Source organism: Protopterus annectens, chromosome 4.part0 (genome assembly GCF_019279795.1).
Source record: "Protopterus annectens isolate FY-2018-M chromosome 4.part0, PAN1.0, whole genome shotgun sequence".
Taxonomy (NCBI): domain Eukaryota; kingdom Metazoa; phylum Chordata; order Ceratodontiformes; family Protopteridae; genus Protopterus; species Protopterus annectens.
The window spans coordinates 1,523,322,621-1,523,346,889 of record NC_056733.1 but is presented as its reverse complement, the minus strand read 5'-3'; the positions used below and the strand labels follow the sequence as shown (position 1 = coordinate 1,523,346,889).

Genomic DNA, 24,269 nt, shown 5'->3' with positions numbered 1-24,269 from the left:
GTATGTATATTCAATTGTTCTTCATGTACTTTGCTGCTCATTTATTGTTCTGTGGAGCTTTTCTCCCTGGGCCACCGCTGAAAAAGGACCTGTGTCTAGTTGTAATTTCCCAGTAAATAAATAGATAGTAGCATGCTGCAAGTTATTATAGGATTCATTACTAATATAAATTCTTTTAAATAAATTAGCAAATAGAAATATATTGAAATGTATTTGATGCTGGTATCTTGCAATATACTTCCTACTTATGTTTCCAAAAAAGTCATGGAAACCCACATCTGATTTGTATTTAATTACTAATGCATTATAATCCTTATATAAAAAAACAACCCACAAAAATGTCAACTCAGCTAAAAGAGAAAACCACAACAATTTCCAGTCCATTTGTTTATCAAATGTCTTTGACTGTAAAAGCCCACAGAGTTCCCCATTTCATACTAATAAATAGCTGCATCTAAACTGTGCTTTGTAACACAAGATTCAGTACTAAAGGAAGCAGAAGAAACTCATAGACATGAGCTTGATGAAGGCCTGTTTTACTTTGTTGCTTTTCATCCTACTCATCTCACATGTGGCTACACTACATGGTAAGACAAAAAAACATGCCTTTGTGTTTTTGGCTTTGCTTCACTGCTCTGTCAGTGCCGTCTGTATGAATTTCTCTTCCTCTAAAACTTTGCTGAGATTAAAGCAAAGAAAGAAAATTGTATGAATTATCCATAATGGGCACTCGTATCACAGCTGATGAAATACTAGGTGTTAATTATGGATTGCTGCCATGATTTCTAGATTTTTCAGGTATCTTAAATATATTTTCTTTCATTGTTTCTCCTTAAAGATATACTCATTGTATACTGATTGCCATAATGAATCTACATCATTTCTTTGCTTTTGCACCTTCCCTAAATTTCACTGCTGCTGTATCTAGGTTATCTGTATCCTTTAAAAGTAAATTAAAATACATGTATATTGTATACTAAATGAAGATAGAAAGCTGCAGTTAGTCATATCAAATTAACTTAACAAATCCATGCATGAAGGATCTGAAAAGAAGGCTAAAGGGATACAAGGATGCATAAAGAAGGGCAATGATAGTAGAAAACATGTATTTGTTATCCCCTCTGCCGATATCATTGGTACAACTTCGTTGGAGTATTATTTATAGTTATGGAGGCCTTCTCATTGTAAGAACATTGGCAATAGGGGCAGCAAATATGCTACCCAGAATGCACCAAATGCCTTATAAAAAGAACTAGAAGAGCTTAGTCATAGCATGTATAATGACCTGAAATAAATATTAAGTATCTTAAAAAAAATAAATAAAAAAGTCAAATGGATGATGCTCTTCTGATAAAAAGTGTTTAGAACAAGAGGACACAGTCTGAAGTTATACAATAAACAGTTCAAGGGAGAAACAAAGATGTTCTTTTTTGTAGAAAGGATGTGGTGGATGAATGAAATAAATTTATTTAAGTGGTAGTAGGGTAAAAATGGTAATATAAATGAGAATGCTTAAGAATACATAAAAGTGTATTTCCAAAAAGAGTTTTGGGAGGTAAAAAAAATGAAACAATTTGTTAAATAAGAGTCGTATTATGAATTTTTGTCTGTTTGTTGGGGAAATGGATCAAGTTAATCAGATTCTATGTTTCTTTGTTTCTCTTTCACCTAGTTATACTGTCTTCTATTTCTTGGGTTTCAGGAAAAAGAGAATATGCTAATTACTATATCAGCAATGTAGTATTTACAAATAGCACAGAACATGGGAATTGAAACACATACACACACACATTTAAAGGTATAAGAACAAGTTTCAAAAATTAGTTTTTTTTTTTTATTTTATTTGTATGAAGTGTTACGGCTAACAGTATCAGGTTCAAGGTTTCACACTTCCAGCAGAGAGTCCAAAAAGCTACAACTGTTTTAACAGAGTACAGGATTCAAAACTCAAACAGTTCAAGTGCTGAACCCACAACACAGCTAAATAAGCCTCTGGGGGATTTATTTTAAACCAGATTAATAGATGCAAGTTACTCTTGGCTGAATTAACTAAGTACCCCAAACTGTATTAAATGAGGTTTATGGACCAGAAGCATTAACAGACACAGGGATATCCTAAAAGCTTGACAAGCAGAGGGATCATGCAGAAGGTATTCTACAATCAATGGATCCTAGCCCAAGTGAGATAACCAAAAGACCAGTGCTAGATTAATACATTTCAAGCATCTTCTACAAGTCACTTTCCTGAATAATTGACCACGGAGTTTACTGATTTCTAAAATTATGATATGTGTGTGACTGAAGAATATAAAAGTGTATCTGATAATTTTACAAATAGAGAATTATGACAGTATTAGAATGTATGGCAGTACTAGAATGCATGATGACATTAGAATGCACAATAGTATTAGAATGTATGACAGTCTTAAAATGTATGACGGTATGAGAATGTATGATGGTATTAGAATGTATAGCAGTATTAGAATGTATAATAGTATTAGAATGCATGACAGAATTAAAATGTATGACGGTATGAGAATGTATGATGGTATTAGAATGTATAGCAGTATTACAATGTATGATAATATTAGAATGTATGACAGTATTAGAATACGTGATGGTATTATCTACAAAATGATCTACTTGCACTATTGCAACAAGTGAAATTTACAAATTATGTTTTACAATGCATGTGATAATAGTCTTGCAAGTGGTTGAGTGAGAACATAATTACTAAAGCCTTACATTTGTCAAGAAACATCTGAAAAGTGCAAGCTTCAAACTGACACCCATTTACTGCTCAAATTAAGTATACCAAGGCATGAATCTAAGGGTGTGTTATTTTTTAACACTGATAATGGAGTTAGAACAAAAATTGCAAAATTCAAGAAATTAATCATAAAGATCATCTTTGAGGATTGGTGCCCTAGCCATAATTAATGATGTGATTGTTAAAAATACATGCCTATCACTCCAATGAATAACATGTTGTAACTCTATTTTATTATGTAGAAAGAAGAGTAAATCTTATTTTTGTCTGGGCTGTTCTGTACACGCCATCTCTCTGTTGCTACTGAATTACCCTTTTGTTCACCCATTTGTTGCAATTTGTCTGAGGTATTAATGTTATTTGTAAAAATATCCCAGTTTTTACTTTTGGCTATTATTATACCATATATATATATATATATATATATATATATATATATATATATATATATATATATAGATATATAGATATATAGATATATAGATATACAGATAAATATATGGGTCCCCTTCAGTTTGCCGACATTCCAGAATGCCGACAACCATATGGCCGACACCATATGATCGACATTCAGAATGTTGACAATGCAGAACTGGCATCTCAGTATAGTGCAGAATGGAAAGATTTCCTTTCCTGCACTGTAGTGCAATCTCGGAGTTGGTATATTAAAGTTACGGGGGTGTGGGGGGCAGAGCCCCCCATGGGGGATGCAAGGGGCGTAGCCCCCCTGCTAACAGTTGAAAGGAAATTTTATTTTCCTTTTCTATGGACCTCTCACAATGTCGGCATTTTGAATGTCGATCATATGGTGTCGGCCTTATGTTGTCGGCATTCTGAAATGTCGGCGAAGTGTAGGGGATCCATATATATATATATATATATATATATATATATATATATATATATAAAATATTATTATTATTATTATTATAATACCTGGTGCTCATAATTGTTGTGTTTGTTGGGTTGTGTGTTGCATTACACTGTGTACCTAGGGTTCCCCATTTCATTACATTACAGGTCCTGGTTCAGGAAAGATAGAAGGAGTCTGTGTGTCTAACTTTGAAGTTGTTTATCACCAAAACTTTATTGGGTCTATATTACATGTCGAAAGAAGTGTTTGCTGAACACATCTTAATCAGCACAGAAATATTGACCTGTTAAAATCCCAAATGGCCGCTTCAGTGAATTACTTCCCATGGTGCCAAGTATAAGCAGAATGACTACAGAAAGAGTGAGGACAGGCTGTGATCCCATACTGACCAGTGAGGGTAGAAAAACAAAGTTATCTGTATGGTGGGGATTGCTGTATAAGGATATACACTATAGCAGACAACAGGAGTACAATTCTGCAGGGCAGATATAATAGCAGTGTGACAGGTATGCCTATGCCAAGTAATTAAAAATATTCTCAGTTCTAATTAAAAATATTTCCAGTTCTAATACCCAAGCTAATATCTAAGATGTGACACTAATGCATAACAGGAAATATCCTAATTTGTGTCACCCAGCGTAATGTACAAGATACAATGCTTACAAGCTCCTGAATTTCAGAGAATCAATAACATTTTATCTGTTATACCACATCAGTAATATCTGCAATGGCATGAGAGCTAGAATATTAAACACTATAGGGAAAGCTTTATTTTTAACCACTATAGTACACTATTAGGTATGGGTTAAAAAGAAAAATGTGCTATGAAATCAGTAATGACCACTACAGTCCCAATGATAGTAGTAATCAATACTTATACACAGCACAGCAGTGGCATAACTGGAACAATTAAAAGAAAACTACAGTGGAGATACGTAGGTAAGAGTGTTTTATAGCTTCGCAGCAGGTAATAATTACTGGCAGGTTACCAAAAAACAGCATTCTCCAGTGCAGTGTAAATAGCCAATCAATGGATTTGTAAGATGTAAACATAATATTTAATCAGAGTAGTTTGACAATTCCGTTTATCAGCAGAATGGTGATGAATGGATCCAGCAACTCAACAGAAGAGCAAGATAGCCACCAAATGGTAATAACTTAAGTAGCAACACAAACCAGCAGCGCTTACAAATGGTTATCCAATAGCTAATAAAGTGCAGTAGCACCTGAATGTAAGGCCGGTGAAATTAGTTCAATCACTGCAGCTGAATCAGTGGAACAGCAAGAATGCAATCAAAATCAGAACAGCAGCACAAATTAACGTGATTTGCAAGAAGTGCACTCTGACAAGGTAAAATCAGTTTATTAACAACACAAATGGTGGTACAAAGTAATACAGCAAAGTAAGGATAATACAAGTATCATTACAGAAAACTATACTAACAACAAGAAATATATTTACTCCAGTGAGATTATTGGTTTCAACCCTACAGAATGTCAGAAAGTCCACAAAAATAATCTGGTTTCACTGCTAAAAGAATAGCAAGAAGTAGAAAAAATTCAAACATAAACTATGACAGGATAAACTGACAAAAGAAAAACAGAACTGATTAGTAAAGATTTTCTATAAGCTGACGATGAAGTATTATTTCACAGAAAGAGTGGTGAATAACTGGAAAAGCTTTCCAAATAAAGCAATTGTGTCAGTGGCAATGATAGGGTCCAAGCGTGTATGAAAGTACAGAACAAGCATACGTTGGATCCTTACAAGAACAGTGTTTGAAGTGCACAAAGAGACCTGCAGCTTATCAAAGCAGTCTGGATATGCTGTGATAGCTGTGTCTGAAATCAAAATCTATGTTTAAGTACATTCTGTGTGTGTGAATGGGTGTGTATGAATGAATGAGTGTGTGTGTGTGTGTGTGTGTGTGTGTGTGTGTGTGTGTGTGTGTGTGTGTGTGTGTGTGTGTAATTGAGTCAGTATATGCATGTGAGTAACTACAAACGTGTGTGTGTGTGTGTGTGTGTGTGTGTGTGTGTGTGTGTGTGTGTGTGTGTGTGTTTAGGCTGTTTGTTTTATTCGCTTAAAATGATAACATGCAGAATTAACACTTACTTTTAGAATTTTAAGCACTATTATAAGTAAAATATTTCTGGTGATGATTTTTGGTTTTCATTGTCCTTTAAAAGATGCTGTCAAATGTCTTGAAGGTGGAATACTTAACCTTGAAAGTTAACATCCATGATGTTGCAGTACTGCATCCTTGTAATGAGTGCTCTTCTAAAAAAAAAAAATCACCTTTTCTGATTTCGCTAATTTCTTTGCTGAGGTACACAATGCAGTACCTGAAACTTCTTATGACATCAACTTGTCCCTGAGAAAACAAGTGGATTAAAAATATAAAACATACTGTAATTAACTTTGGCATCTTGAGTATCACTGTTGCTAATTAGGCCCCACACCTGTGCACTTGTGGAACTTGTTTCCACAATGTCTGAGGGAATGTACCAACCTGGCATCCTCCCACAGATTCTTCTAGACTTAAAAGTTTGAGTTAATTTTTCAAAGGGTGCAGGGCCAAACAGTTTTCATAACTTAATTGTTGTATTTCCACAATCTTTTTGTTTTAAATTATAGTACAGTAATTAGATTCAACTATCATTTATCTATTTGTTCCCAATTTTATTACATTAATTTTACAGGTTGTGTTTTTTAATAATTCCGTTTATTCTGTTTTCTTAGTTTGCATTTGTTTTAGTTTGCTGTCAGTGCTTTGTGAAAAGCACCTTAATAAAGATGGAAAAAATGCATACATTTTTTTAATATGTGATATATTTAATGAAATTACCAGATGTCTGGTAACTCTAATAAAGTTTAACCTGTTGTAGCTACAGACCTAATAATGACTTTTCTGTCCTCCATACCAGAGAGCCTTAGAATAGACCTGAAATGTCAATGCCAAATGAAGACATCATTGTATATCCAACAAAGATCATGGCACCAGCTTGAATTTTTTCCTGCGTCAAACCACTGCCGGACTATGGAGGCTATGTAAGTTTGTTGAGTTATTTTCTACATAGTTTTGTACAGGAAGAAAATCCCTAGACTATTCAGATGCGTGTTTATAGAGTAATTGGAATAAATGTCCAGTTCCTGAAATGGAATTTAATTTGTGATTTTTTTTCCTTCATGTATGTTCATGGTTTTGGTGCAGTTTCCTCTTCCAAGCTGCTTGTCATAGTAAAAGTATATTTATCAATTATTGTCATTTCACCACACCTCAAGGCAGTTGCTTATCTTGTACTGGAAGTTATATTCTTGTGCTCTGACTAAATGCCTGAAATATTTAATAACATTGTAACAAATGTCATTGCCATTGTTAACAACCACACTTGGCTTAATATGCCAGTCACATGGCCTAAAGCACTGAACAGTGTTAATTGTACCACTGTCTTTTTACAAGAAAACAATACCAAAATATGTGCCACTTAGCAATTAAATATGATTGGCTGATTGTCCTCTCAGTAAATATCCTCCTCATCAACATTAGCCTACCAAATACTAAACATAAGGTTACAACACATCATCATTCAACTCCACCATCAGCATAAAAGGCTTCTTGTGAGTGCCCCAACTCAGACATCTAAACAGCTAAGGGCGTCTTCCTTTGTCCATGCCTGACTATGTCATCAGCCAGCTTTGACATACAGAGCAAAAGCATCATATAAACTGAATCAATCAATTCTCATTCCAGACTGTTTGAAACTAATGCAACTACAGCAAAAAAAAAATGATAAAAAAAGAAGGAAGCTTGAAAAGTGACTTAAAGAATAGTATATATATACTATATATATATATATATATATATATATATATATATATATATATAAAATCGAGAGAGAGAAATAGATGTCCTAGATTAGTAGCTAATTACATGGTGTTGCCATGGCCCTAGAAGATTTCGGAAATATTGCAGATAATAAGGAATTAGTAAATTCAGTTTAAGAGCTGAAATTCGGATAGGGAAGACAAGACAAGGAACAGCTATTTGCAACTGGAATTTTTTGGTGCATAGTATTTCTGTCAGTAAGATAATGTTGAATATTGCAAAGTATGTGCTTTATTTACTACAGTAGTCAAGCAGAATTATCTGTTCATGTCCAGGGCATTAATTGTTCATTCTTAATGTTTCAGAATAACGTTAAAAGATCGTCGACGTATCTGTGTGAATCCCACGGCTCCATGGTTTGTAAGAGTGATGGAACGGCTGATCTTCAGGTAAATGAACAAAACTCTCAATGACAACAATAATAATGTATAAAATATTTCCCATATCATGCTTCAGTTAATACTTCTAACAATTCTAAAAAAAATCACGAATGCCCACGTTTGTAATATTACAGGATCGCTTCTGCAGCAGACCAATCTTTATCCTTTATAAATATTAATCCTGCATCATTAGGAAAGGGAAAAACATTCATATCCTATGTCAGAAACTTAATTTTATGTTCAGCAATTAACATGGTAGTCATCTGCTCACATGAAAAATAATGCTTGTCAGTGAGTATGCTCAGTAAAACTACTCACAGTAAATTGAATAGTAAGCATAACAACATGGATTTTATGTTTAATTTGTCTTTCCCTTCTATCCCTCATTACAGGCCTTATTTTAATCCCACTGTGATTGTCTTTCTTTCACCATCATCTCCATCTCACTATACCACTTCGTCAATGATCTGCTCTAAAACAAGGCTTCATTTCTCCCAGAAACATCTTTCTTTTTTCTTTATTTCTTATTTGTTAACCTTGCAAGTGGGCTGGTCACAAATCTCTAATCTAACTCAAATGTTGTAGATGTGAAGAACTGGGATATTACACTTGGTACATAAAATGCAATTTATAAGGTAAAAATATTAGACCAGCACACCCTACATCAACAGGCGCTAATGAGCAGAGATATTTATAACCGGTATGCAACATATAGCATCTCCTGTGTTCAGCCTTACCTAAATATGCCTGGCCTTGCCATAATGTCTTGAAATACACTGCAGCACAGCCTATTCTAAGTTAAAAATGACTGAAAGTTTTGGCTCACACCACAAATTCACCAGTGAATGACCAAGTAACTTATTTTTTAAGTCATCAGCTTCAATTACTTTAGCAATTAGCCTCCTGTTTATTTTGCTATTCTTACTAATTGCATGATTAGAGACTTCCTATGATTCTATCAAACACAAATCCCCTGAATCTGGGTAAAGTAACCAATGATAAAAGTATAATGTTCCAAAAAAGCCACCAACTCGTTGGAATACACACCGCAAAACAACACTTTAATATGTAATGATACATCTGTATCAAATCCAATCAGTTGACAGTATCTTGAAATAAAAATTAAAATTATGTTCAGTCACATCTTTTAACATCTATACATATATTCTACAGTTTTAACACTATCTAACTTTACAGAGCAAGCTTTTACAATTTTTTACATACATTTTTAGTTCACTATTTTTATGATTTGATTGTTTATATAGTGTATATCTTTTTAATTTTTATTTCAAGACACTGTCAACTGATTGGATTTGACACAGATGTATCATTATTTAAACGAGCAGCAGTTACTGTAGTATGTCTGAGGAAGCAGAGAGGACTCTGAAAACGCTCACATGTTTTATATATTTTTACTATTTTTTATTTTTTTATTAAAGTGTTGTTTTGCCGTGTGTATTCCAACGAGTTGGTGGCTTTTTTGGAACTTCCTATGATTCCACTACCCCACCACATCCACATTCACATACACACACATGTGCAAACACACACACACGCACACACACACACACACACACACACACACACACACACACACACACACACACACACACACACACACACACACACACACACACACACACTGCTAATCTGCTATGAATATAGTACCAAACTCACAAAACAGGGGACTAGACCAGTTGTAAGATAAGTAAGATCAAAGGCGTGATTGTTGTTTTGTCAAAATAGTCCTTGTATAAGATTAATATCCCCCATTCAACAATACTTATTTTTAATTCTCGTTATAAGTAACATTTAGGGTGATTTATTTGACACAGATATTCTATATCCCAATCCCAGCCTGAAAATTAGATAACCAATTTATAATTACTCATGCATCTGAAGCTGTACAAATTCACTATCTTCTTAATATTTTAAACATATATAACGCATGTATTTTTTCTCAAATTTAAATAAGGTAGGCGATGATTGTACTTGGGTCATTCCTCTGTATTCGCGTCTTGTCACTCTGATCTATGCAAGGGCACTGCAACCATAGGGCAAGGGGGTGAGCTCCTTCACACCTTTACAGCTCAAGCTGGCCAGAAGGCTTCAACAATTAAAATAAATAAATAAATAAATAAATACCTTCTTCACTCCGCAGTGTTGGTGTCTTCTTCTTTATCTGGATCATGCATGCATCACACATACACATGCCAGAGCGGATATAAACAGAGTCCTCACTTACACACGGAATTTAAACTAGCCATCCTATTGAGAGAGAAGGTAAATGTGTGTGTGCATTTGTGTGCGTGTGCGTGTGCGCACGTGTGTGTGTGTGTGTGTGTGTGTGTGTGTGTGTGTGTGTGTGTGTGCATGTACGCGCGCGCGTGCGTGTGTGTGTGTGTGTGTGCGTGTGTGTGTGTGTGTGTGTGTGTGTGTGTGTGTGTGTGTGTGTGTGTGTGTTGCTGTGTGAGAGAATAAGGCTGTGTGTGTGTGTTGCTGTGTGAGTGAATAGATGTGTGGAATTTAAACTAGCAGTTTGTTGATGTATGAAAGAGAAGGTCTGTGTGTGTGTGTGTGTGTGTGTGTGTCTGTGTGTGTGTGTGTGTGTTGCTGTGTGAGAGCAGAGAGAAGGTAAGTGTGCGTTTGTGTGTGTGTGTGTGAGTGTGTGTATATGTTTGTGTGCTGCTGTGTAAGGGCATAGAGAAGGTAGGTGTGCATGTGTGTGTGTGCGTGTGTGTGTGTGTGTGTGTGTGTGTGTGTGTGTGTGTGTGTGTGTGTGTGTGTGTGTGTGTGTGTGTGTGTGTTTAACATAACTCTCAACTGTCCAGATTTAACCTCATAGTTTTGGTCTGTTTCTCATAAAATTTATGGATTTCTAGCAAATCATTGAGGATGGAAGTCACTAAATAATGACATATATATGAGTTTTAGACTTCATATCCTTCAGAAAATAAATTCTAACACATCTGGCATATAAAGCATCCTCTAACCCAATACTGATGGACCTTTTGAACATCAGCAAGTCAAATGCCATCAGAAATACTCAGTCCAGGTGTCTAAACTGAATGTTGTGGAGAGACAGATATATGTCACAGAGGATACCACTGTTCCAGAACAGACTATCCGTTCAAGTGTAACAAAGCTCATTCCTGTCCACATTCAAATGCAACTTGGATCTAAGGATGGGTAATAGAAAATCCACCCCAGGATTGTCCCTCGTGCCACTAATGGATAGAGGCAGTTCCTAAATGCTGCATCCGTTACATGGGTCCCCCGAAATTAGCTATGGTATGATCACAGTTATTCTCACTAGGGCTAATATACAATTATCAGCCATGGGATAGGTAAGATCAATCAGGAAATGTTAATTTAAACATCAAAAGAGAAATGGGCTAAGCTTAAAATGTCCTCCATGTGAACCTATTGTGATAGTAAATAGTTTTTTTAAAATTGCTCTTTTTAGATCAGTAAGTGCCCCTCTCACCCTCCCCACCCCCAGCCTTCAACACTTTCCTGCACCTCTGAACCTATGATAGATTTGATGTTAATAATATGTCTTCTATATGATCCTTGCTGGTTGTGTATTACATTAAATGTAGGTGTAGAAAAATCTTCTCAGAATGTGTACCTACACTATGAGTAAATCACATGTATCTCACCTGTCTGAATGTGTATAACTATTTAAGACATTCAGGCATTACTGATAAACTTGGCAAACTGAACATAAACCCCTTCATTGTAAGATTGGTTTTCAACTGGCTCACAAACTGGACACACACTATCTAAGTGGGTGACTCCACAATAATCAGCAGACCTGTAATCAGTGCGGTGCCACAGGGATCACTGCTGGGCCCCCCTACTGTTTGGTATATACTTCTCAGACGTTCAGACGAAAACTAAAGGGTAGTGGCTGACCAAGTTTGCAGACAACTGCAAACTAGGTGCAATCACTGAATCCCCAAATTATGCCAGTATACTCCAGGATGTTCTCACACAGACCAATGACTGGTGTATTAGTCATGGTCTCAAACTGAATGCAAAGAAATGCATCATCATTCTCTTCAGTACAAACAATGTCCCTTCACACTACCAAATCAATAACAATACCCTAAGTACCCATGAAGTGTTAAGGCACCTGGGATCACAGGTTTACTGTGACCTTAACTTCGTCCACCATGTGTTTACTGTTGTAATGAAAGCTGTCCACTTAACCCACCTGGTTAGTAAAGGCACGCCTCAAGAGCAAAAGAAGTTATAACCCCCCCTAAACATGGCACTTATCCTGCCCATAATTGAGTATAATGCCCCATTCAGTATGTACCATACTAAGCATCTACAGCAATTAGAGAGACCTCAGAGGTTTCTAACAAAGAAGATCAAGGGTCTCCAGTATGTGCTTACATGGACCAACTAAAATCCCTGCCACTATACTCCATATCATATAGACATCTTAGGGGAGATTTATGCTTGGCCTACAGAGCAACCCAAGATGCAAACCTAATGAACTTACTGCACATCCATAAATCAAATGGGTGTAGAGCTATCCATTCCAGGGACTTAAATATGTCCTGTTACTTAAATAAAATATGATGGAGGGAAAGCTTTATCTCCCACTGACTACCACGTCTTTGAAACAGGCTAACAATTCATGTGAAACAGAGCACCTCTATGACACTGTTCAAGAGGAATGTGGATGAGTGGATGGGCACCATAAATTCTTACCAGGGATAGCACCTACAACCATCCTGGACATGGGCAGTCATCATTAAATGCAATCTTGGGTATTGACTAGTACCTTTATGGTATTATATTGGGTTGAACCGGCTAGGTTTAAAATGACCTCAATAACCTTGTAATCTTCAGTGATCCTGTACTCCTAAGACATTCATAGATTCATAGGCTATTCATCTGTAAGGATCTTTAGATGCCTAATCATACATTCTCATGCAATTTTTCCCCTTGTATTTTAATTAAGAATGACAAAGACAAATGTGCACTTACATGCTGCCACTATCCATGAGAGACAAGAGTGCTAAACCAGGAGTGAATTTGTGGCTATCCACTCATTTGTCTAGATTATATTTGAATAGTATAAGAGAAGTACTTTGCTTTATATGGAAAGGAAGACAATTCCAAAGAATTGGTATTCTCTGTGATATATATCTATCTATGCAACATGTCCAGTTTATTTAAATCTCTTTTAGATTTTAGACTTACTTTTCCATTACTCTAAAGTGTGCATTACATCATTGCAAACTCTGGATCAACAAGTCTATCTATTTGAAAAGGCTTAACACAAAAAGAGATGAGGCTTTTTTTCACACTACATGATGACTACTAAAATCTCAGACTTATTCAATATGGAAAAGATCTGAGAAGATGTAATGTAATATTGTGTGCTATAAACGGGAAGGTGGCCTTGTAAATGTCTGAAATTCTCTTGCATAAAGCTAGTTCAAATAGCCACAGAGTCTGTTACATACAGCCTTGCCCTATTTCATAAATCTAACTCATTCCTAAGGAAAGGCCTCTCTATTTAACTGCATAATGTAAAATACAAATGTTGTTATACTGCAGTAGTAGCTCAGCTGCCAAACAGACATCATGTCAGATGAGTGGAGGACATCAACACTCATCACTTTGTGTGAAGGTGGGACATAAACACACCAGGGTAATTATATACCCTTAATCCTGACCAGTCGCATCTGTAAGCCTTTGGCAAGGATCATTATGGAATTAGTAAATAAGGACATAGGTAGCCTACAAACTCTGACTCAAGCCATTTTGAAATTGTTAAGTGCAGATCCTGTCTCCTCAACCTGACTGACTTCTTTGAGAAGGTTACTGAAGCAATGGATGAGGGCAAAATAGTATACACTGCATATCTAGACCTCATAAAGCCATTCAACACCATCCTACATGCAGGTTTCATAGATAAACTCTCCCAGCTAAATGTCAAGTCCTGTGTAACTTGTTATATAGCAAACTGGTTCATAAATAGAACTTAGGAAAAGAGAATAGGTGGTTCTACCGCCCCCAAAAGACCTGCCACTAGAGGTCGACCCAGAGTTTAGTCCTTTGGAAATTCATTGTCTCAAATGTCAAAGCAAATGTTAAGAGTTTATGGCCGACCAAGTTTGCAGACAACTGTAAACTCGGTACCATTATAGACTCCCCAAAAGACACTAAAATCCTACCATAGCGTCTTTCCCAAACAAATAGCTGGTGTCAAAACAATGGAATAAAACTAAATGCAAAGAAATGTATGATCATTTCCTTCAGCAAGAATGACTTCTCTTCTGTCACATTGAGAATGCATGCCTAGACATGATAGTCAGGGATCTGGGAACCTGTGATCATCATGCTTCCACTATTGTAAGGAAGTCCTTTTTTCATCTACAAGTATGAAACACAGGTCCAAGGATGTAATCATCCAACTGTACCCAGCTCTCATCAGGCCAGTCATTGAATATAATGCCCTATTTGATATGTAGCTATCCCAAAAAGTTGGGACATCTGGAGCTACCACAATTATTTCTCAATAAAAAATTCAAGGGCCTAAATTACAAAAACAATGCAGACCATCACAAAGCCTCATTCACGTTCTTTGTATCATACAGGTTGCTGAGTGGTCTTCCTCACTTATATAGCCTCATAAGACCCTATAATATCAGCTGTATTACACATTCACAAGTTCAGTGATAGCATGAAAACCTGCTCAAGTGATATCAGTCTCTTTTGCACATAATTTTAACATGTTGAAGGGATAGTTATGTCGCATATAGAATTCTTCTTCTATGCAACCATCTTCCACTTCACATAAAGAGAAATACTTCTCTTACTCTATTCAAATATTATTTGGATGAATAAATGAATGAATGAATGAATGAATGAATGAATGAATGAATGCGAAATTGCAAATTCACCCATGATTTACCATCCATGTCCCTCAAAGATAGAGCCAACTAGTAAATGTCCCAAAATATCCTTCTTCCTCCCACTTCTGGTTTACTTGTATGCAACACGCAAGAGCTAAAAGTACCATAAGAGTGAAAGGCTGGGCTTCTTAAGACCCTCACTGATCAATAGTACAGTATGTACCTATGACCCAAAAGCTATAACCCTTACAGGTTCAGGAGGACACTTCTTCCTCTGAGATGTCCAAGGACACTCTCATTATGACCCGGTTACACCACTGGGTCACTGTCAGGTTTAGACATGCCTCTACTCCTTTTTGATCAAGAGGGCAAATGCCATCATCAGGTTCCTAGCAAGTGGTTCCATCTACAATATGGCTCACACCCCAAAGCCCAAATACTCCAGTTTTTGCAGAGACCTTCCTTCTCTGGTCCATTCATACCACTTGTAACTTCTTGTGGCATATGGGGGTATATATCTTTAAATATGCTATTGCCTAGCTACAGGAAGTTCTTTCTTGAAAATAGTCTGAGTAAAGATGGAGGAGAGGCTGGAAAAACATATCCACTGTTTACGTGTTGTTTACTCACCCTTCTGATGATCAAAGAAATTTTACACCACTAAGCAATGCTGTCTTATATATAAATAAACTGCTCAACTCCACCATAGTTTATTTAGATTGTGACAGTAACTGAGGTTTAGGGGCATATGAATACCTCCAAGCAAACCAAGGAGTCTTCCTGTCACATACTATTTCTATCATGACTGGGGTTCTTTCAGTTTTCCGTAGACACCTATTGTGTGGATTCTGATTCATTATCCGTGTTCCCACATATCACACTCCATTTATCTTCTTGATTACATCAGCCCAAATTCCACAATGCTGTGTCTTGTCTCTAGTGTCCCCACATTGTCTCATACAGGTTTAGCTGAACACTTAATCTTTCATACTGACGGGTTGACACTGATACATCCACTAACTTTCTCAGCAAATTCATGGCTAGAGTATTCATGTATTTCAGAACTTTCACCCTGCAAAACAGATCAGGAATTTATGCAGTCATTGTTCCATCCAGCATACTGTTGCTCCATCTTTTATATGCAAGCCTGATGTTTCAACGTCCTCTCTTTACACAGACCTTCCTGTAGAGGGCCAACAGCATGCGCCTTATATTAAGTCATGCCCTATCATACTATGTCATTTGCAACAATTGACCTTATTTCTTAGATATGTACCAAGCCACTCTCTAAGCCAACTGGGCAGCTAATCCTTTACATTGCATTCCTATAAATGAAGTACGTTCTCTCTGCTTCCCAGGGTGCAGTTCATAAAGTAATATTCATATCAGCAGGTTGCAATGGACGCCCATGACAATCCCATACAGCATCAGTATCAGGCAGTTTAGCTTGATTTTTTTTAATACACTTATAAACTATAATTAGGTATGTATGAATTTACTTCCAAGGTTTTAATTTTCTTATTTTAACTAAATTTAACCATTACTGTTATAATTCTGCATTTTCATGAGTTTGTCTTCTAATGCGATGCTCTTATCTGAATCTTGATTATGAATTTTGACAAAGACAGTCTTGTAAAACTATGTTCAGTAACTATAGTTGGCCTACTGCTTGGGTGCAAATGTACTAGTCAATCCAACTAAAATGTTTCCTTTTCTGTCACGACCTGACAAATGGTCAAGGAACACCAGGAACATTATTTTGATGAGCAACCTCATTTAACGTCTTCACCAGCATCCTGCTCTTTCCCTTTTCCCTGACGTTTCAACTTGTCGTTTGGCATGTGACTTTCGCTTAGACCTCGGTGTACTGACTCACCTTCCTTATTGCTGTTTTCTTTGTGTTGAGCTCAAACAACAGCTACCTTTTCTTCAGCTATAAGCTCCACTGACTTTTCTTTTAAAGTAAATATGAAGGAACTGTGAGCTTCTCTGTTTACAGAAGATTGGAGCTTGTAGAAGAAATATATGAAACCCCATTGAATAATTATTTCACCGTTTTAACTGTCTTATCTCATCAACATTTAATCATGGCTATTACTACTGATAAGCTTTTATCTGAATTCTGATTATGAATTTTGATGTTTTTCTAAAGCTGTCTTTCCTTTACATTAAACAGGAGTTTGAATGTGAGTGCATTGGCATTTCCAGTTAACAATCTGATGAAAACTAAAACATAGGTGCTATCACTCCTTAGACACCACTTGTTATCCTACTTCATCCTACCTCACCTCATAATCAGACTCTAGCATAAATCTCAACTGTCCGGCTTTTTTCAGAATGTCCCGATTTTTGCCTCATATTTTAGGTCTGTTCCTCAAAAAAGCTGTGTTTTTCTGGCAAGTCGCTGAGTATTGAAGTCACTAAATAATGACATTTGAGTTTCAGACTTCATATCATTCAGAAAATGCATGCTAACATAAATCTTGTTATCTTAGCATAGTTTATAAGATCAATATTTAACTCTGTCTCTATTTTTGGGTGTTTGTCACCCCGTTATTTTAGGCTTTGTACAGATTTCATGTGCTAGGAGGTTGAGAGGTAGAGACTCTAGCAATCCATGCAAATCCCACATGTCCTTCTGTGAAACATAATGGACTATAGATTAGCACTGTTTGACTTCTAACTGATTCACATAGTTATCCCTGTCTGCATAGTCAGAGCTATATACTTTCATTGGGCAAGTTGTCTTTTAACAAAGATTAGACCCCAGACTTTACACTGTCCACTTAATTTCCTCTGTCTATAAAGGAAGACTAATAAAATATGCCCTTTACTATTCCATATACAGCTATAAAGCAAACTATTATAACTTCATAAATACTAGGCAATTGGTCTGCAGACTATTGCATGCCTAGCCAATATCAAGAAAGTAAACAAAAGTGACATTCAAACCTCTATACTTTGTGTTTGTGAGGTAAACACCTTAGCCATTATGCCAACCCCAACACCCTTTCAGCATCTGAACAATCAGATGTTGGAAGATGCCCCATCCTATAACTTGTTTTTAGACAAGCCATAACACTTTCCTGGGCCAATGCAGCAGCATAAATACAAACTTCCTGGTCAGTGTAAGGACTTTTTCTCCATACTCTGTGTGAGCAATGAGCAACATAATATAATGAGCAACAACAGAAAAACTGAGGTGAAACTTTTCAAGATCAGTCTGTTATATTTCTTCTTACAATATTTCTTGATTTTTTTTCACAAAAACAGCATCTGGTAGTTATTAATATCCCCGAATATGGACTACGGGGAAAGGACGAGGTAAAAGCAGCAGCTGCATCTATGATAATGCCCAACCCTCTGCTAGATGCCATATACTAGTAAAGAAGCATAGCAAACTAGTAGCATCACAGCAATTCTTCACCCATGAATGTTACAAGTCCTTTTACAATTTTTTTTAGAGCTACCATTAAAAATAAGCGTGCATTATGTATTTAATCATCCACAAAGTGCTTCTAAATATGGAAGTAGTGAAATGATTAATGCTACAATGAAAAAGTCATTATGCTGTAAATCCTAAAATAACTTAACAGACAGTTCATGGGACTGATGTAACAATTTGAATACTGTGTCTATATACTTTCAGTTAATGACCAACAGCCTTAAGGCCTTCAAAAAATAGCAAACGTGGCTTTAATGTTAAGCGGTAGGTTTAACCAACATGATCAACAATTACAATCTGTAAGCAGATACCCAGAGACATTTTTGTAAGAAAATATCCCAGATGGCAGCCTGGGCCCATGACGGAGAGGGACAAAATCCTGACTGAATCCTAGATGACCTGTGTTTAACTAGTAGTACAAGCTCAGCAGTGACCGAGCAGAGGAGGATGGGAACAAGTGGTTGATGCCAGCTTGCTCACCTCTGGAAAAGGCAGCTCAGCTCACTGCACTGGTGACATCTGCAGCAAGGATCCTATTATAATAATACTGTGTAGCCATCTGCCACTTAACAACGAGGCTGCCCATGCATGGTAAGGTTCATGCACCTCCTAAGAGCAGCACTTGTGGAGTATAATCTGAATATGGGCTGTGGATAGGACAATCCACAGGCCCAAGAAACTGTCCCACTCCCAAACACCTGCCTCTCACCTCTACCAGGGCATGAATGTACCAGCTCATCAGTGCTTGGGGGTGAATAGCAAGACTAACCCTAATGGCTGAGTGGATGACGTCCCATATAGCCAAATCACTGATCTTCAGACTGCATGGTGAAAATCACTAAACGAAATCTCTGAAAACAATATCCCACTTCTGATAATTAAATTCAGTGATCAACACTGTATGAGAGAATGCTATGGCATGACAATCAGATCTCCAACTCCTTCAGAAGCTAATTTGCTTGTCACCACTCAGTTGTTGGTATAACTACTTCATCCTTATGGCTAAACCCTTTATAAATATGTTTCAGCTCCAAACTGAGTTCATTGTATAGCTCAGGTAGAACATTAGACATCTTAACCAATATTGACTAATGGCCCACTTGCTCTTTGGGCAGAATGTTAAAAAAAAATCAAAAAGAGATGCTGAAAAGTACTTGGTGCATCTTTTTTTTTTTGTATAAATTAGTAATGAAGCCATCAGGGCAATGACTTTTTCTGGGTTAAGAGAGATATATGAGTTTAGCCACATCTGTTAGCTGCAGAAAAATCTATTAGATACAAAATATGGTCCCTTATTAGATTAGCAAAGAATTATTCTGAGGCTACTGAAATGCTCTGGCAGATCCTGGCATACTTTCTGATAGTACAGCATAGAGCATTATGGTTTCTATGCTGCTAACAAAGTTCACATTTTAGATCTGTGTTTAATTCCCCCAGTTTCCATTTGTATAGTGTAAGTCCCTGAGTATGTTACTTGCGAAAACTAATACTTTCAAGTCATCCTTGCAAACAAACATTTCAGCCTAAGGGACTTACTGTTTTAATTGATGAACAAAAAAGTGCTATGCAAATGCTTTGTCATCTGCAACTGCTGCTGGTTATACAACCATAAGTGACAGTCATATCCAGCCTTAGGCACAGGCCAACTAGGCAGCCAGCTAGGGCACCACTTTAGCAGGGGAACTTTTCCAGTAATCTGGATACATACATTCATACAAATGTTTCAAGCATGGGCATTAAAGCCCTTCTAGCTTGCCAATATGCCAAAACACGTGTTCCCATAATAAATGTCCAGGCTGTTCTTAAAAATATTTAAACTAGTACTTGCTTTAATGTAATTTGGTAGTCTGTTTCAAGCATCAGCTACTCTGTCAGAGAACCAATTAGTACACTTCTAATTCCTATAGAATCTTCTACATAGGTTATCTGATGATTCTCCTGTACTTTTTGATAACCCCAAACATTCCCAGAGGTAGTTCTCCCTAAATGCCCTATATACCTGAATAAGATCCCCTCTTAAATATCTGTAAGAGACACTGTACAAGTTCAGATATTTTAGTCTTTCATAATAACTTAGATTTTCACATCCATGGATGCCCTTAGTATATTTCCGCTGTACTCTTTCCAATTTATTCATGCTTGTTTTCCTGTAGGGTTTCCATATTGTTATTCCAAGTTTGGGTCTAATGTAACTAACAAACAATGACTTCATTATGTTTGATTTCCTAGACTTTATAAATCTTGTTATACAACCTACAGTTCTATAACTATCATTAGCCAATTGGTTGATATGATTAGAAAAACTCATAGCTGAATCTACCCATATACCCAGGTCCTTAAATGAGTCTACAGTTTCAATCACTGTGAGCTGTATTAAATATTCACCTTTCAGTTTATGTCTCCCAATCTCATATGCTTAGTTTTTGATGTATTTATCAACATATGGATGGTGTAGGTAGATGAGGATAGGGGCACAGGGTGGTGTTGGGGGGGGGGTGCTGTGGAGACCTTTTGCCTAGGGCACCAGTTGACCAAAGGCCAGTCCTGGTGACAGTGGACTGGGGATAATAAAGCAGGATATAAACCTTCAGTCATTTGGTCTACAAAGTACTTGGCATCATACTCACCAATGACTGCCTGAAATGTTAATATAGTAATATTTATGTAATCATTAAACAACTTTTCCTTATTACTTATATATGAAGCAGTGAAGATTTATTTCTAAATAATTAAAAGTTATCTGTTACACATTAGTCTGCTGGTACATATTATATGCAATGTTCAGACAACAGAAATTTTATCTAAATGGTTCAGCTAAAGCACTTTTACTATTCATTTCCAGATTTTTTAACCATTTCCTTATAATGCCTTACAGAGCTCCTTCCAGTGATTTCTGCCCTGACAAATTACTGGTGCATGCTCAGACTCGATCATCTTTGCTAGGTCTGTCAAATCCAATTATGTAATAAATTAAACAATATAATACATTTGGTGATGATTCCTAGGTGACCTAAAAATAAAACAGTAAAGCAAATGTGGTCACTGTATCACTGCTATGTTTACTATTCCATCAGTGGCCTTTGGTAAATTCTGTGCCCTTTATCAGCTAAAAAATACTTATTGAATATCTATCTGTCAGCAAGCAGTGCTTATTACTGTATTGAAATTGGTATTTTTTAATGGACTTTACTGTTTTTACCAGCATATAGATGACAAACTGTACAACATATTATGCAGACTACACAGTAAAAACAGACTGTACATTGCAGAATAAAACATAACGCAAAATAGCCTTTTCATCTGCAAATAAAAGTTATTTTTTCAGCATTATGTGACATGGGTTCCTGTGATGACTAGCCATTTAGCCCAATGCCACTGTGTTTCTATTTAACATGTAAGCACTTGATCTTTCATGTGACCCTCTCCCTCTCCGACTCTAGCTGATGCTTTTCTCCGAAATTAAATATACACTGATGGCTTACATTTAGGTGCAGAACTGACAAGCTGAAGTTTCCATTTGTGGGTACAAGAAAAGTTACAAATAGTATAATTACTTATCTAGCATAGAAAGGATATGGCAATGCAAGCTAAAAGCAGAAATCAAAGTGATATATTATAATGTGTTCTGTAATATGCACTAAGAATATTCATTTTTATGATCTGATGCTGATGAGGGCAAGTGAATTATTTACTGCTATTGTTTTATTTAATAAAAAATGGAGGTTTTAGTGTTATGTTATTATATTTGTATTTGACAAACATGGAATATTTATTTTACAATATTTTGGCCACTTAAACTGTATTACGTTGTAGTTTTATGAAATTGTTGTCAAGAAAGTTATCAACATACTGGAACATGCTATCCACTGATGGAATGCTAACGTATAACTTCCTCTCTTGCATACTTATAATTGTAGAAACGCAGTGCTTACTACCAAAACATTTCAGAATATGCTTTAAAGAAGCATAAAGCCATTTTGGCAAAGCTCCTATGTTGAATCTGTTATGCATGCATTGGAATACCATTCTGTTATTGTTGGTTACCTGTGCTGAATAACATTTTTTTTTCAAAACTGGATAAAACCACTAGGAACAGATCTTTTCATGGGAATGTACCAGGTGCATTGGAGTAGTCAGCTAGCCAAATTACTTTCTCGGAGTCAATAATATGCAAATGGAACCAGTGAGAATTAAACCCAGGACTACATGATAAAGCATGTTAGCAGCTCATAGCCATAACCATCTGAGATGTATATTGCCATGTTATCTAAAAATTAGCAATGTATCCACCAAAGTCAGGCCTGCTTAAGCCTCCACTGCTCAAGAGGGACTCTGATTGCCACCCTTAAATATTTTCAGATCAGTAGAATCATATTTGGCAAGCATTGCATCGACATTTTAAGTCTCATAAAGTAAATGCATATATTAACAAATGATATCATCTTTTAGCAGTTTTAAATTCATGAAGACAAAGTCTTTCTCTGCTCATTAAAACTGTACAAGCTCTCTCTCTCTTTTTTTTAACCAGGCAAAACAAAAGCACTAAAGAAATTGAAAACAAGAATGCTGGAGCAACATAAATCCCAAGCACAGCCATCCCAATGACAGAATCCTGAAGTCACATGGGTAACATAAGCTTGTCCTACAGCTTTGGGAACTAAATTCAAACTGTAATTACTGTACCAGACAACAAAATTTAAAATGGAGTCTACTTTTTAAATATCACTGTGCCCCATTCCTGTCAGTCACATGCTTTTAAAGATGATAAGCATTGCTCAAGTACTTAAGGTGAACTCAGAGCTAAAAGAAAAATATTTGTTTTCAGTCAGATCTATGACAGTGTGCATTGTTCTCTCCTGTTCAGTGTGTTATTTTTATTAAGCTTACTTGTTGTTACGAGTATATTTAGATCCTGGACTTACAATGCATAGCTCTCAGTTGTTGTGTTGTGTCTTTCGGCTTATCCTGGTTAGGGGTCGCCACAGCGGAACTCCGGTGTGCTAATGTTTGGTAGTGGATTTTTACGTGCCGAGTTACCGGCCCTGACGCACAACCTTCAACGAAGGTACACCCATTCACGCATGCCTCTACACAGAAGATGGTCTAGCTGAGAATCGAATGGGACAACGTCTTGCTGTGAGGCGACAACGCTACCGCAGCACCACTACCGCAGGTATTTCTTAATATGGTTGCCCTATTCAAAATTAAACAAGTCTTTATACATTTTCAGTATATCTCACTCATTTACCAGCACTGATTATTCATTTTATCCTATCCTGTTCTTCTCCACAAACACTGCATTAGTGAGTTTCATAACCCACTAATTAACTTGTCATGTTTTCATATGAGCAGAGTTGTTGCCAGAATACAATACACTTTGAAAAGATGTTAACTAGCTTCTAGAGTCAATACTGATAAGGTACACAAGAATATGCAATGTTGCTTGAATATACCTGTAGCATTAACAAAAACATGCTGAAATAATGTTTTTTTTTTTAATTAGGATGTGCAGCAAGTGCTGTGTTAACCAGTTTGATATGCCTAAGATAAAAGATAAAAAAAAACGCCTTGGCATCTACTTGTGTAAAGCTTTTATCTGATCATGAATATATGAGAAAGAATGAATATTGGCAGATAGTCCTAATATTTAGAACAATAACTTCAATAGCAATGTATTTTTGGTGTTTTTATACAACATTTCTAAAGTCATTATGGAACACAGAGGACTTCTTTGTTAACATAAGTACAAAATTACATATTGTAATTAAAATAAAATCCAGGACAGATTTTCTTTTAAATTACCAATATAAGATATAAAGTACAAATGTTACTGAGCATAGGCTATTGTGGCTGAATTTATATACTTTCTGGTACAAGACTTTGAAGCAGTGGCGTACCTGGAGCAGATTTTTTTTAACAGTCCCCCCCCCATGCAGATATTTTTCTAACATTGCCTCCTCAGTGACAATTGTTTTTAGTAGTAATCATGAAATAAAACAAAATAATAGTCAGTAAGGAGCAAACTAGGA

The 24,269-nt window shown here is 36.3% G+C and overlaps 1 protein-coding gene across 1 annotated transcript; it reads left to right on the top strand.

The window, feature by feature from the left end:
- The first annotated feature begins 491 nt into the window (after window positions 1-491).
- Window positions 492-23,246, top strand: LOC122800185 (interleukin-8-like). The gene is made up of 4 exons (XM_044069691.1): window positions 492-587; window positions 6,573-6,696; window positions 7,840-7,923; window positions 22,769-23,246. Exons 1-4 carry the CDS (start codon window positions 515-517, stop codon window positions 22,818-22,820), a joined length of 333 nt encoding a protein of 110 aa, XP_043925626.1. The 5' UTR covers window positions 492-514; the 3' UTR covers window positions 22,821-23,246.
- The last annotated feature ends 1,023 nt before the right edge of the window (window positions 23,247-24,269 follow it).

Excerpts from the sequence above, each read along its gene's own strand:
- LOC122800185 (XM_044069691.1), top strand. The coding sequence starts at position 515 with ATGAGCTTGATGAAGGCCTGTTTTACTTTGTTGCTTTTCATCCTACTC. Across the intron at positions 588-6,572 it reads ACATGTGGCTACACTACATG|AGAGCCTTAGAATAGACCTG; the intron begins GTAAGACAAAAA and ends CCTCCATACCAG. Across the intron at positions 6,697-7,839 it reads TGCCGGACTATGGAGGCTAT|AATAACGTTAAAAGATCGTC; the intron begins GTAAGTTTGTTG and ends TTAATGTTTCAG.